The sequence below is a fragment of the Gaeumannomyces tritici genome, assembly GCF_000145635.1.
Source record: "Gaeumannomyces tritici R3-111a-1 unplaced genomic scaffold supercont2.3, whole genome shotgun sequence".
Classification (NCBI taxonomy): Eukaryota; Fungi; Ascomycota; class Sordariomycetes; order Magnaporthales; family Magnaporthaceae; genus Gaeumannomyces; species Gaeumannomyces tritici.
The window spans coordinates 2,316,040-2,329,832 of NW_008804547.1; the positions used below are offsets into that span (position 1 = coordinate 2,316,040).

The 13,793-nt window shown below is 58.2% G+C and overlaps 5 protein-coding genes across 5 annotated transcripts; 2 read left to right on the forward strand and 3 right to left on the reverse strand.

Annotated features, from left to right (window-relative positions):
* Window positions 1-468: 468 nt before the first annotated feature.
* On the forward strand, window positions 469-2,489 carry GGTG_05888 (hypothetical protein; the record flags this gene model as incomplete). Its single annotated transcript, XM_009223699.1, has 7 exons — window positions 469-564; window positions 653-1,278; window positions 1,370-1,477; window positions 1,543-1,567; window positions 1,686-1,939; window positions 2,017-2,203; window positions 2,268-2,489. 7 exons carry the CDS (start codon window positions 469-471, stop codon window positions 2,487-2,489), a joined length of 1,518 nt encoding a protein of 505 aa, XP_009221963.1.
* A 181-nt stretch (window positions 2,490-2,670) lies between these two features.
* On the reverse strand, window positions 2,671-4,113 carry GGTG_05889 (hypothetical protein). Its single transcript, XM_009223700.1, has 2 exons — window positions 3,419-4,113; window positions 2,671-3,274 (listed from the first exon to the last, which is right to left on the reverse strand). The coding sequence occupies exons 1-2, from the start codon at window positions 3,667-3,669 to the stop codon at window positions 2,863-2,865; spliced, it is 663 nt and encodes a 220-aa protein (XP_009221964.1). The 5' UTR covers window positions 3,670-4,113; the 3' UTR covers window positions 2,671-2,862.
* A 150-nt stretch (window positions 4,114-4,263) lies between these two features.
* GGTG_05890 (hypothetical protein) lies at window positions 4,264-5,173 on the forward strand. The gene is made up of 2 exons (XM_009223701.1): window positions 4,264-4,744; window positions 4,833-5,173. The coding sequence occupies exons 1-2, from the start codon at window positions 4,517-4,519 to the stop codon at window positions 4,941-4,943; spliced, it is 339 nt and encodes a 112-aa protein (XP_009221965.1). The 5' UTR covers window positions 4,264-4,516; the 3' UTR covers window positions 4,944-5,173.
* Window positions 5,174-5,198: 25 nt separating this feature from the next.
* GGTG_05891 (phosphatidylinositol-4-phosphate 5-kinase its3 (PtdIns(4)P-5-kinase)) lies at window positions 5,199-10,541 on the reverse strand. The gene is made up of 3 exons (XM_009223702.1): window positions 8,381-10,541; window positions 7,333-8,305; window positions 5,199-7,267 (listed from the first exon to the last, which is right to left on the reverse strand). Exons 1-3 carry the CDS (start codon window positions 9,718-9,720, stop codon window positions 6,239-6,241), a joined length of 3,342 nt encoding a protein of 1,113 aa, XP_009221966.1. The 5' UTR covers window positions 9,721-10,541; the 3' UTR covers window positions 5,199-6,238.
* Window positions 10,542-12,660: 2,119 nt separating this feature from the next.
* GGTG_05892 (60S ribosomal protein L43) lies at window positions 12,661-13,256 on the reverse strand (the record flags this gene model as incomplete). Its single annotated transcript, XM_009223703.1, has 4 exons — window positions 12,661-12,823; window positions 12,994-13,059; window positions 13,142-13,172; window positions 13,238-13,256. The coding sequence occupies 4 exons, from the start codon at window positions 13,254-13,256 to the stop codon at window positions 12,661-12,663; spliced, it is 279 nt and encodes a 92-aa protein (XP_009221967.1).
* Between the last annotated feature and the right edge of the window lie 537 nt (window positions 13,257-13,793).

The window sequence follows — 13,793 nt, forward strand, 5'->3', positions numbered from 1 at the left end:
ACATCGGCCGCTAACAAGCGGGCGTTCAGCGCAATCTGGCGCTTTTGCATAGTCCCTGACCCTGGCTTAGCCATACGCCAAGGCGGAATTCCAAGCTACTGAAGCCGCCCGTAGTGCACCCCAGTCCGGGTTGAACGCACCGCCTGGGCAGGCGCACAATTCCTCGTCGCAGCCTTGCCAGTCTCGTGTCCTATCCTGCTTCTCTATGGGCCCCGTTGGCGTTAATTTGCAGTAACCATGAGCCAAATTGAGTTCACCAAACCCCTGCTGTCCAACAAGTCGACGAGACGCCTATCATGCATATCCACCCTTCTGGGCCGTCATGGAGACCGACCTCGAGACTACTGGGGCGCCGTGATGGACACAGGTGATGGCAGCTCGCCGCAAGAGTGGGACGCCTACGACCTGTTCGGCGGGTTCGAGTGAGCCAACCCCGAGGCAAGCGCCTGTAACGACTCGCAGGAACGCATGAACGAGTGGTTCGACGGGGAGACTCTCGCCATCCAGGAAGGGTTCGAGAAGGCCATGGAAGGAAAGGCCGGCGACTACTACTGCTTCGGAGCTGTATGTTACTGTCTATCTCTTGGTAGGGCTTGTGCTGTCCCTTCGATTTGGAAAGCTGACGAGACCCAACACGCCCCCTTGGCTGCAGATACATGACGGCTTCGTGAGACTTGTCGGGAACATGGGCGCTCTCGAGACCAAACTGGGTTCTGCCGATGAGGTGCACCAGTTCAATGTTTGCCTAGACTCGGAGTATATTATGCTCAAGTTCCCGGACGACACCGAGTTTGCCCAAGTGTCCGAGCTGCTGACCCGAGGACTTGGAGCTATCCATAAGCTCTGCCCTGACGGCGATCTGGACGTTAGAGCATTCGCAAAGAGCGCCGACGCCCGAAATGTCCTCCAGCGGGCCAAGAGGCCAGCCGAAGCGGTGCTCAAGGTCGACATCAATATTTATGGCCCACGTTCCTGCGCCGAAAAGGTAGGGTCGGCCCTCTCTGACGCTGAGATATATCTGCAGTACCCGGACGACGGCTTCGGGCTCCATGGGCTCGAGTGCCACAATCCACACGTCATCGAGTTCCCGGGCTTGGATTATGTTCCGCGGGACCGTGCAAACGGGTCAGATCCTGCCGATGGTGCGAGGGAAGCCGATACTTCTGAAGGGCAGGAAATCGAGCGGCGGGCAATCTCGGGGGCCTATGAATCGCTCACAAGAGATAAGAATCTGGAGCGTGTCAAAGCAGGATCCGGGATCATGACGCAGTTGCTCCCGTAAGTGCTTCTCTATCACCTTGGAGACAGCTTTGCCCTTATTTCTTTAGTATGCCCGTTCAAACACTCGCTCACAAAGTCCAACCACCAGTCACCAAGAGCGAGCCTTGGGCTTCATGCTGGTCAGGGAGAATGGTCCGACCTCAGAAGGAAACAGTCTGTGGGAACGTATCATTCCCGAACCTGGGGGCGCCGAGGTGTAAGAAAAATGCCCCGCAACGCTTTCGGGACGTGAGCTTGGTAATTAACCGCAACTTGGCTCAGGAGGTACAAGCACAAACTCACGGGTGTAGTCCGGCTGGGGCGCCCCGATCCCCCTGCTGGACGCCTTTGGGGCTGGTGGCAGCGCCCCAGGGGGCGGCGGCGGCGGCGGCGGCGGCTTGATGTGCCAGCACAGGTACTGCTAGCAGTGCCTGTCGCCGGACGGGTCGCCGGCCGCCCACTCGGCCGCGGGGTCACCACCGCCGTGCTCGGTGTGCAGGGAAGAGGGGGCCGCCGCCTGGGCGGAGAACCCCAACTTTGGAAGCGATGTGATGGTGCCGCAGCAGATGATGGCGCAGGGGCTCGGCGGGCAGGACGGCTACTTCAACACGCATGGAACCTCGAGCAAGATTGACGCATTAATGACGGACCTTGAACGCGCAGGGTTGGACGAGAAGAGGTGAGTCTGGCAGTGACCAGTCGAGACCCGAGGGATAGCAAAAAGAAGGCTAACACTAGGCAAACCCGCGCCAAAAGCATCGCCTTCTCCTGCTGGACGCGCTCTTTGGACCTCATCGCGGCGCGGCTAAAGCAGAGACACATTCTATACCAGCGGATCGACGGCGACTACAGCCTCAGGCAGAGGCAAGACAACATGGAGAGGTTCACAAAGGACGGGGACATGCGGGTGTTGATAATGAGCACGGGGGGTTGGGGCATTCGGGTGAGTTTTCAAGAACGCTACGGCTTCTCGTCACACCAACGCTCCTAGCGAGATATATCGACAGCCCAGGGCGGAAGGGATCCGAGCTGACCAACGGCCACGGCCCGGCGTGAATCATAGCTTAAACCTCACGGCGGCGAGCCGGATCTTCATCCTCGAGCCGCAGTGGAACCCGAGCGTGGAGAGGCAGGCGATCGGGAGGGCCGTCCGGATCGGACAGAGCAGACAGGTCCACGTCGTCAGGTACCTGGTGGCGGGCTTGGTCGAGACGGTGAGCCGATTTTAACTGACTAACTAGCACACTCGTCGGCCAGGTGATGCACCAGCAGCAGCAACGGAAGGTCCAGCTTGCCAGAGCGCGGGTTTGAGAAGGACAAGGAGCAGGACCAGGGGGCAGAAGTCGGATATCAGCACAGGCCAGTAGGAATGGTTCACGCTAGGGGCTCTTGAGGGATGATGCACACTGTTCGAGCAGCAGAGACCTCGTAGAAAGAATATTCTATTGGGCGGGTTCGACACTCGGACCCTGCGCGGTAGCCATCAACGCCGAACCATGGTGTGAGAACGGCACAAGTAGCCGGGAGAAAATAAAAAAATGCCAGCCGCCCCTTTCATATTACACACGGGGCTACAAGTATACACAAAGCAGCCCCAAACGTCTATTTCGCTCCGTTGCCTCCATTCATGTTCATCATCTCGTACTCTCCTCCGCCGTCCCTGCCTCTGCCGCGGCCGCGGCCTCTCGAGAAGCCCTGTTCTTCGTCGCCAGCATCACCGCCACCACCGCCTCCCTGCCCGCCCCCAGACCTGCCGGCGGCGGCGGAGGACGACGACGCGCCGCCGCCGCCGATGCCGCCGAAGCTGATGGGCATCAGCTCGCGGTACCGGCAGCCCCAGATGCCGAGGCCGACGGCGCAGGCGCTCGAGGCGGCCATGGTCAGCCACCAGAAGAGGTGGCGCGGCATGCGGCCCGTGTACAGCCAGGTGACCACCAGGTGCACCACATGCAGCGATATGGCGAAGTCGGGCACGAGCTTGGAGCGGACGACGACGAGGACGAGGACGAGGGAGCTGGTAGACGCAGGCAGGTTCAGGTCAGCAAATGGTGATCTGCATAGCGCGGCAAGGAGGTATCCCCGACCAACAGGGTGCAAGAGGGGAAAAGGGGGTCGGTCGCTATGATGTGAGAGAGGACGAAAAAAGAAGAACACTCACACAACCAGCCCGCCATCGAGCATCCACACAAAGGCCGTCAGCCAGCCCTGCGTGGTGTCGCCGCGCACCGACTCCCAGCCGAAGAGGAGGTCGAGGGAGAAGGCGCGGCCGTAGACGAGGGCGGTGAAGAGCATGAGCACCAGCGCCGCGACGTAGTAGACGGCCTGCAGGATCGCCATCTGCGACAGGATCCTGAGCGGCGGCAGCTCCGTCAGCGCGCCGGCGCGTGGCGGCCTGCGTCTCCGCGCCATCTTTTTTATCGAACCGGGGCGGCCCTTGCGCGGCTTCGCTCCTCCCTTCCCTCTCTCTCGCTCTCTTTCTTATTCCTCCCTCCTCTGGCCGTTCAGCGCCCCCTCCTGGTCAAGTTCCAGGCGGCCCGTCGAGCCCCGTGGGCTGGCTGGTGGGGGTGGAGGTCTTGGCTGGCGATGCTTGGTGTCGCCCGGCCGGATCGCTGGAGGTGGGGGATGCGTCTATTATGCTGAGGATGGCAAGGCTGGGCGCGCAAGGCAGTCGTCCTGTGCGAGCCTTCTCGGCACCGAGTCGAAATTTTTCAGGGATTCGGTCGCGGTTGGCAGCCGGTTTAAGGACAGGGGTTGGGGCGTGCTGGTTATGTCGCAAAAAGGGGTTGCCAGTAAGTCGCCGCGATGCGTGTCAAGGCGCCGCATCGCTGGTGCCTCGACAAATTTGGGCCCACCTCGACTCCCGGCTCGCTCCAGAGGCGCACGCACAGGCAGGGGGTCTAGCGTTGGCGGATCTCAGTTCCCGTGCGGTCCCGGCAGTTTGGCGCAGCACGTGACAGCGCATCGAAAGCTTCCTAGTCAGGAAGCTCCAAGTGAAGAAAAAAGCACCTACGTCAGTGGAGCTTCTCGCCCGCCGCCGTCGACGCTTGCAAGAAATCGACGACGTGCGCCTCCAACGACTTGCGGCCGCCCCCTCCCCACCGCCGCGCACGCTAGCTTTCGAAAAATAAAAGTAAAAAAGGCAACAGCCGCAGCGGGCAGAAAGCCCACCCCCCTACCAACGCAAAGCCTTGCGACACCCTCTTCCTCACCCATCCGGCCCCGCCAGCCAGCCCAGCCCAGCCCAGCCCAGCCCGTCATGTTCGGCCTCTTCAAGTCGGAGGAGCAGAAGCGCGCCGAGGAGGTGCGCCAGGGCGCCGTCGTGCCGTCACGGTCGGAGCGCAAGCGCTGCTGGGACTCGCGCGACGTCTACTTTGCCTGCCTCGACAAGGCCGGCATCGTCGACCCGGTCAAGGACGCCAAGTCCGCCGGCAAGGCGTGCGGCCCCGAGACTAGCGTGTTTGAGCAGAACTGCGCCGCGCAGTGGGTACGTCCTTTCACAAGGAGGGGGTAAAGACACGGCTATCAAGCAAACAGACTCCTACTAACACCATCCTCCTCTCACTCGCGCCCAGGTTGCACATTTTAAGAAGTACAGGGTTGCAAACTATCAAAAAGAGCAGAGGCTAAAGGCCCTCGAGGCACAAGGCGCCATCAAGATGGACTCTAATGTCACTTTCAAATAGGCGCAACATGTAGCCATGATTACCTTGTGACAACTCTGTGTAAAAGTATAAAAAGAAAAAGGTTATGACAAGAAATCTAAAGTGGTAACCAATGTACAAATCACGAGCAACCTATGCACTCGACGCCACCTAGAGACGGCAGCATAGATAAAGATTACGAAATATTACCAAGACTCTACCGCATATGTACATCTGTCTATGATATACAAATGCATCTTTGCATATCTGCACGTCTTCTCAAAAGGTCATCACGGTCGCTAACCCAACCACATGCCAAGCAAGTCAGGAATCATTCATGTGCACAGGCCTAATGCTACAGAATGGACAGTCTCATATTCTAAACTGCTAACGACCTTTCTATTTCACCCCCCCTTCCCCGCCCGGGAGAAAGCTGCATCCAACGGAGGTCTATGAGGTATTGCCGTCAAGAAAAAGTAGAAGGAAAAAAAGTGACAAAAGACACCACGAGAATATTATATCTACAATATGACCATCGCCGACCGCATCCTCGTTTGCGACCGCATCCTCCCGATAACCACCCCCTGCGTATCTAGCTTGGCCAAGGGGCTGCAGAGACGGGCTTTACGAAGAGCAAAACGATATGAACCAAGCATGAGGCGCCGTACAAAATGAAGAGAAAGGACATCACTGGTTCCCCGTTTCAAAGCTGTGATCCATCCGGTCATGATTGTCTGCCAAACAAACGGCCCGCACACGTCGGGATATTCAAGGGACCTTGGGTAGCGAGCGGATGGATGGGGAGGCGAAAATGGAGAAAGCGGGCACAGGAGGGCATGAGGTGAGTCGGAGCGACTTGGGATCAGGTGGGGGATGTGACAAGAGGGAATGGAGAACAAGGTGGATAGGACCAAGAGGTGGCTAACAAGAAGAAAAAAAAGATAAAAGTATTTCAACAAAGGAAAGCAGATACGCATCGACAAAAGAGACTGACAGGAGACAGAAGGCTGATTTTATGCTTGTTCCATGCAATAGTGTGGTATCATGACGATGTCGCGGGAATAGAGTAGAGAATCAAGGAGAATGGGAAGACATGGAAATATGGAAAAGAAAGGGCTGCAAGGGTTTCCCAAAATGCTCAAAGAAGCAGCCAAGGAAGGGGGTTGTTTGCAGTATTTTTTTCGGCTCCGCCCTCCGTGAAGAGGCCCTCAAATCTCGCCTAGGCGACCGACTTGCAAAAGAGAGATTAATCCAAAGCCCCTCGCGCACAGTATGCCCTATATATAGATGGGTCGACTCGATGGCCTGATGCAACTGCCGGTATGTTATAAGCGCAATCATAGTCGATCGAGAGCTGCCCCGAATTCGTCAAGGTGGAGACGGTCGTTCTTGCCAGGAAGCGGTGGTAGGGCCTTATCCAGACTGCTCCGGCTGATGCCGCCCTTGCCCAGGCTTGCCGAGCCAGAGCCAGATCTGGCCCTGCCGGTGGAGACACTGGTACCCCCACCCACGACTCCGTATCCGCTATCGGCGCTCTCGGGCTTTAGATGGCTGCTCTTGGGAGGTGTCGGCGGCGGGTGCCCAGGAGGCCTGTTGCTTCCACGACTGGAGCTGTACGACATGATCCCAAAGCCGGCTTGTTGCGACATGGCAGGGAGGCTAGGCGCGTCTTTGGCTGGCGTGACCGGACGTTCGCTATCCGTCGTCGAGAGAGCCGACCTGATCGAGACGCGGCTCCTGCTGCGTCCCCCAGTAGACGATGCCTCGGCAGTCTCCTCCACAACGGGAAGCACTGCATTGCCTTGGAGAGACTCGCGACGCTCCGAAGGCCCCGCAGAGTTTGCGAGGCCATTCACCAGAATGCTGTTGGGAGCGGTGGTTGCTGAGGTGGAGAGTCCCCCTGGAGCCGGGACCATCGTACGGATGACCCTCTCTGGGACGTCGTGCTCGCGATCTTGGTTCTTGAACGCCTCCTGCTCAGCCCTCCGGATTACGGCATCTGCCTCGGGCGACCGCGCGGGGGAGGCCTTCTGCGGAATCGGAGGGGGTTGGTGAGTAGGGATGGGCGGAATGCCAGAAGGACCCGATGTTGACTTCCGCCGGATACTGCTATTCCAGCTCGAGACACGCTCCTTTCCTTTGCCCGCGGCATCGTGTCGCTCAGCCGCCGCAATTGCTGCAGCGGATGCCTGCTCTCTCGCCTCGCGATCTCTCGCGTCGCGCGCAGCCTCTTCGGGAGACATTGTTATGCCCGACATGAAGTCAAGGAAGCGGTCGCCGTATTCTTCTGGAGGGAGGGCGGATATCTGGGTTCGGTCGCTCGAGAGTCCCTTCCAGAAGTTTTCAATCTTTTTGATTATTCCGTACTGCACGTGCCTTGTCAGTGTCCATCATGTCAATATGCCGAAGCGCAGATGGGTTGCGAACTTACGTGAGTTAGGCAGTCAATGACGCCGAGGTAGTAGATCTCCTCTCCCGGCGTGTTGTCTTCGTGGGTGGCTTGGAATCCGCCATCGTCCTTGTAGAAAACACAGTCGGATCTTGTCCCCTCCTCGAGCTCGTCGGGCATAGTGCTGCTGCCCTCGCCCATCGGAATCGGGCGCTCCGACTTGATCATCTGTCGGAGCTCCCGGGCCTTGCGTTGGTTTTCCAACTTGGACAGCGTACGGAGAAGCACCGACTTCCCCGGATCCTGGTCGTCTGCGTCCGCGGCACCTCCAGGGTTAAACACCTGGAGCGTCTTGTGCCGCAGATTCTCGTCGTTTCCTTTCTTCAGATCGTGGATGCCAATCAGGAGCGAGTAGTCCATGATCTTGAGCTTCTGCAACAATTTCACATCCCTCCTCAGCTGTTCCAAGAAAAGCTGCTTCTTCTGGATTCCGAGTTCCAGATGCTTCTGCCGCCGCAGCCAGTTCAGGTCCTTGAGCGTTGCCCGGGGGTTCGTGCCCAGGTTGTCCTCCCTGTACTCCCTGCCAACCGTCGAGCCTTTGAGGTCGAAGGTCTGGTGGATATCGCGGTGCGGTGGGAAGAGGTTGTTCATGACCACAAAGTGAATTTTCCTGCCGTACTGGACCTTGACACGATGCAGCCCGTAGAACTGCGACAACAGCGTGTTCGGGTTGTTTTGAGCATGTTCGTAGTAGTCCTTGAGGATCTTGCGCAGAAACCTGTGTTCGGCATGGTGGATGGTCTTGATGATGTACTTGTAGTCGCGCGAAAAGTAGAAGAAACTGCCACTTTTTCCAGGTGAGCCGAGCTCGGAAAGGATGTACTTTCCGGTCAGAGACATGAGGTAGTCCGCCGGGTCAAGGCCGAATAGAGCCCTAAGTCGTCGGAACACCCACGGGGCGTAGTCCTTGAACTTAAAGTCATACTTGGCGGAAGGGACAAGCTCGTTACCGGCGCTGAAGGGGACCTAGTGAGCAATGGTGTCATACCAGAGATGAAAGCAGCGGGTTTCTGTTGGGGCGGATACGTACATGTCAAAAGTAGACTTTTGCTTCGTCTGAAAGTCTTCATCGGTCAGTGGCCTGTCGAGCTTCGCATTTGTGCGCGAGACCGAAACCCGGATTCCAGTCAGCATGTTGTAGGCGGCGACCCAGTTGGCATGGCTCTCGTCGACCTTGGTGCCAACGAGCACGCGATCATCGTCCTCCAACTCCAAGCGCTTCCGCTTGCTGGCGCGCTTCTGGCGATAGGCTTCGGCCCACCTAAGAGCATCGTCGTCGGGGATGACCTCGTCTCGCGGCATATCGGAGTGAAGCGATCTCGTGTTCCTCCGAGCCAAGCTCAACGATGGCCTCCGGCCACCAACTGGGGTGCCCGTGGGCGAAAAGCGGCCGCTGGCATAGGCCGTGTCTACCCCATCCCGAGAGCCTCGAGAGGGCCCGGCTTTGGGCACCTCTAGGGTATGGCGATGCTTCAGTCCCTGGCCAGGTGGGGCCAGAGCGGCAGAGGATGAGCTGGGCGTGCCCCCCGCTGAATGATAGTGAGGCGGCGAGGAAAACCTGTGCGGCTGGTTGGTGTGGCGATTGCCCGGCTCCGACAAAGGGCTCGATATACCAGGACTGATCGGGGTGGAGAAAAAGCCAGGCAGACTGCTAGATGGTACGATGAGGGTGGCACTAGGCGGAGATGTATCCAGAGGCGTGAAGTCGCCCTTGTTTACGTGCCTCGTTTGCATCTCGTGAGGAGTCGGTGGTATCGATTCGCCATTTGTCGATGCCACCGAAGACCACGGGTGGCTGTCCCTGCTGTGATTGTTTGGCACGAACGAGGGATTAGCGTCCCGTGTGCCATTGCTCAATCGGTGCGGTGGCGTGCGAGGACGCTCGTGATTGTGCTGCTGATGGTTATGGTTTGGTTGTTGTGGCGGCGCGACAGTCCGATCGGCCAGCGTCATGGATGAAATCCCGTTCGAGAGCGACTTGCGTGTCAGGATCTCGGACTGGACCGATCCCAGCTTTTCGACGCCTGTCCTCCCATTGACCATAACCGTCGCCGAATTCATGGCGGCGGCCTTGGCTGCGGTCCTGAATCTCTCCCTGGCAGCGTCCGCCGCGCCGGCGCCGTTCAGACGCTCGTTGGCGGGACAGGCGGTGGACGAGCCGGTAGACGTGTTGCTAGAACTGCTGCTGGAAGCCGCGTCGAAACTGTCATTTGAGTTGTGCGAAGAGGATTCTTTGGACGTGTGCTGTGGTCCATTGACCTTGTCGCGTGAGAAGCCGTCGTAAGAGCCGTCGAGATCGAGGTGGACGATGCCACTGTTGCGGCCGTAGGCGTGGTTGCTCCCGTGCTGCTGGGTCAGGAACGAGGGCATTTCCGCGTCGGGCGAGGCGGCTGGGGATGGGGGCGTTTGGGGGGTATCGAGCCTGCTGAGCGGCCCAGGAGCGATGACGGCTGCCAAAGGATGCTGGGGAAATGGGGGCGTTGTTAGGAGAAGGGCGAGTGGCGGCCGATTGCCCTAGACATGCTCAGATGGGCAGCCGTTCCGGTCGGTCCACGATTAGTCGGTGTTGTGCTGTGTCGTGACCAGGGACCAGAAAAAAATAGGAGAGGATCGAAGAGGGAGTTAGCACAGGGGGCTGTGGATGGCGGTTATGGTCCAGCCGGGTGAGGTGTGTGGCTCCTGTTGAGCAGGAGTGCTTGGCTCTGCAGGGGACCAGCTTCGAAAAACCGCTTCGGGCTTTCGGGTTGTGGTGCGAGGGCTGGGGAGGCAGAAATTGGGGGGACGGAGCGCTGCTGGATTGGACCGTCAGGGGGCACTCAATCGCTCGGCACAGCCAGAGCTGCGGGAAGAAGGTCGCCCGGGTGCCACGTACGCTGACGAAATGGAGCCGCCCTATGCGCTGGAGCGAGGATCAAATGGCATACAGTACAGGACAGGGACACACGGCGACCACCAATGCGCGCGCGTAGAGTCAAGACAAGGCATCCAAGGCAATAAGCCTGCCCTCTTTACACGACGGGCAGTTGGTGGCAGTGTCAATACCTGGGCGTGACAAGGCGGGAAGGGAAGTTGGGGACGCCAGCGCAGCACATGGATTGATGACTTGGGGCAGAAACGCAAATGCAAATTGGATGCACATGCAGTGCCACCAGCCTGCGAAGTGGCAGCCCAGTTGCGGGGCCACCTGCGGCTTGCGCCCTCGTCGTGCTACGAGGAGGCTGTCCGTCCTTCTGGCTGTCCGTCCTGGGCTCCAATTTTCTAATGTTGGCGTTGCAGGCTCCGCCCGCCTGGGTTGCAGGGCGATCGGCCCAAATGGGGAGCCAAGCATGGCCTCCCCCGAACCTGACTCCTCCTCATTTCGCGGTCCCACGCTCTCTCCGCTGTCCTATCTCCATATCGGTGGCCGCGTGTCCCTGCGCCCAGCGCGAAGAGAAAACGAGCTCGATATCGATTTCCACAAAGGGCAGGCGTTTGGCGCCACGCGCAGATGCCGCCAATCATGGCCCAGACCCTGCCCGCCAACCGCCGTCACCGTACCGTGCAGACAAGACGACAGAAACAACCAACATTGACCTCTATCATCAGCCGCTTTCCGCTTTGCTTATGAAGCAGCCTTGGCCAGATTCATGTTGTCCAACCTCCGCAATTGCACCAAATCAACGACAAGGTGGTGCACGGATACAGTGCATACCACGCCCAATGCCCTCTCATTTCTCATTGCGGACTTTGGCCGCAGCAAGGAGGCTGGATGGACCATCGCAGCCCCCTCACCTGGCTCTAGCCGAGGAACCCCAGCAACCTCGGAAACGCTCGTGCCCGGGTGTTGCCATGAATTCGCTCTATTGGTGCGGACCACTCGAAGCGGGAGCGACAAGTTCCCAAATCAACCCGAAATCTTCAAATATGCTGCGACTGCTGAGCTTGCGAGACATGTAAACACATATTCTATGCCAAAAAGCATGCCAAGAAGCATACCAAGCCCAGTGCCCACGTATTTGGGCACGATGCACACAGGCAGTATTTAACAGACAAAACCCAACAGGTTCAAGAGCGATTGATGGAAGTGACGAATCTACGGTAACAAGAAGCCAGCCAGGCTGTCATAGACCGCATGTTCGGTAGCACGGCGGGAGAGGCCGGCCGCAACCCAGGGGGCATGCTCGCATCTTCAGGTCGTCGAAGCGCCTCCTGTCAGGAACCAGGAGGGGGGGGAGCTGTCATCGGCCGGTGCTTCCATGTTTGTTCGGTCAAGTCCGTGGGCTTCAAAGACAGCCGGCAGTCTGGCCCCACCAGCCCAGCTGGCCGATCGGCCCCCAGAACCAAAAATCGAAGATGACGACGCAAAAGGGGGCGGCCAGAGGACGAATCTTGCTTATATTGGCGACACCACTCCCGCGAGCGACCGTGTACATACATGCATGACTCTGGGCGCTAGACTCTGCGTGGGCGGTGCCGCACTTGCCGACCCATCACCGGCACCTCGAGGCTTGGGGAGCCTTGGTCCTCATCTGTTTGCTGGCAACCCAGGAGAGAGCCGCGTGATCCCGGCATAGGAAGGCCCCCATGCCGCAATGAGGATCTCCAGGCGGTGAGATCAAAAATACCGCGTATCCCCTCTAGCTTGGACGGTCTCATGCCATTAGTGATTATGGGCAAGCGTCTTTTTAGAAACCATGCGCCCTACGTATATTGAGCTTCGTCACTTTCCCATGCGAGCCTGCTTGTCGACAATACCCCCTTTCCGAGCAAACTTACACGCTTTACCCATAAACTTTGGCGCCTGGTCACACTGAAATATCACGTCTACGCTCAAAGATTAACTTGCGAGAGGTTGTCGTGTTCGTGTTTGCCAGGACACCACAGCTGCCATCAGCGGTTGTGGCTTGTTATGCCCGGCTTCCTCTATCGTCTTCTCGTCACCGAAAATTTCCCAAGCCATCCGTCCGCCCGATCCTTGGTGGAAATCCAATGATCCAAAGGAGAGATAACAATGAGGACGGTTGGAAAGCCCAGCCACCAATGGCGCGGAAATGTGGCGATCGGTCATGGGAGCAGAGCCACGTTGCCCTCCGTCCGTCATTGCGAGGACATCCCGTGCGAGGTGGAAAAAGTAAATGCCCGTGTAAAAAGAACCATGCATATTTGCCATCAAAACAAACGCCGTGAGGACAGTCCCAAAAGCTCCGTCACCAACCCAAAATTTTCCATTTTTCCGTCGTCGTCGCCTGTTTCCGTCGATGTGGTATTTCCACAGTCGGTCGGGGCTTGCGAGAGATGGGAGAGAGTCGAGAGAAATTGCGTGCGTCATGCTTAGACGTCGGCAATCTCACGCAGACGCCTCAGGGTCGAGCGGGCGGCGGAGGCGGCAGGGGTCGCGACGACGTAGGCGCCGCCGCTGATGGTCTTCTTGCAAGCACCGCAGTGCCAGATGCCCACGGCGGTCCTCTTGACGGTGTTCTTGCCGCAGAAGGTGCTGTTGTCCCGGGACGGGCATTGGTCAGCCCGATGCCATGCTTCCAAGAGAGCTACGGCTCTGACGGCGCCAGAGCCGGAGCCCAGAAGACTGGGCTCCCAATCCAGGCGCCCTCTCTCCCCAGCTTGCACCCCGCGTCGGGCGCATCGATAATTGGAGGGGAAACATACCAGGTGTACTTGGCGTGCTGCGACACCTCCATGCGCTTGACCTGCTTCCTCAGGGAGGCACCATACCTGCTCGAGGGTTAGGAGCCGGATCGTTGAGGCGGATCGGGGTTGAATTCACTATCGAGCTGAAGGGAGTATCTCTGCGTACCTAGTACCGTACTTGCCGGTGATACCGACCTCTGCAGTGCGTGTTAGCGATCAGGCTCTCGAAGTCCGCGGCATCGATCTGTTCGACTCTACTTACTGGTCGTGCGCTTGGCCATTGTGATTTGATTTAGGTGACGAGGACTGGGAATGCGTATCGATCAGGGCGCAAAAACTGGAAGGCAAAGCGTTCTCCTCCAATTTTGTGATGGTGGGATTTTTGGTGGGTTGGTTCACACACCCTAATTGACAGCTTGGGTATAGGTCCACGTGATTGTTGTGGCTGAAAAATCGGCTCGCGTATGCGCCACACTCAATTCCGTGGCGCTGGCTTCCCATCTGCCCCACTCCTGGTGCTGACTTCGTCACTGCGCTGCACGCGGGATTTGATAGAGGTTAGCGCTGCATAAGGTTGCACATCTCTCATTCAGATTCAAGGCTAATAATATAGGGTAAACCAAAACCGAAGCGAGACGAAGACCCAAAGGACCGTTTTATCTCGTACCTCGGCATCCAACACGTCTACAGGCCTCCAAGCAATAATAAATAGGCACCCTGCCTTGGCCACTAATTTCGAGCGGCTACGGGTCAGCGATGTGTTCCCGCAAAGCACACCCGTGGCTACTGCTTGCCCCTGTGAGCTCTCACCAACCCCC

Coding starts and splice junctions, on each gene's coding strand:
- GGTG_05891 (XM_009223702.1), bottom strand. CDS start 9,720: ATGCCCTCGTTCCTGACCCAGCAGCACGGGAGCAACCACGCCTACGGC. Junction 8,306..8,380: donor CAAAAGTCTACTTTTGACAT/GTACGTATCCGC, acceptor GGTCCCCTTCAG/CGCCGGTAACGAGCTTGTCC. Junction 7,268..7,332: donor TCATTGACTGCCTAACTCAC/GTAAGTTCGCAA, acceptor AGGCACGTGCAG/TACGGAATAATCAAAAAGAT.
- GGTG_05890 (XM_009223701.1), top strand. CDS start 4,517: ATGTTCGGCCTCTTCAAGTCGGAGGAGCAGAAGCGCGCCGAGGAGGTG. Junction 4,745..4,832: donor AGAACTGCGCCGCGCAGTGG/GTACGTCCTTTC, acceptor ACTCGCGCCCAG/GTTGCACATTTTAAGAAGTA.
- GGTG_05889 (XM_009223700.1), bottom strand. CDS start 3,669: ATGGCGCGGAGACGCAGGCCGCCACGCGCCGGCGCGCTGACGGAGCTG. Junction 3,275..3,418: donor CTCGATGGCGGGCTGGTTGT/GTGAGTGTTCTT, acceptor TGCGTCTACCAG/CTCCCTCGTCCTCGTCCTCG.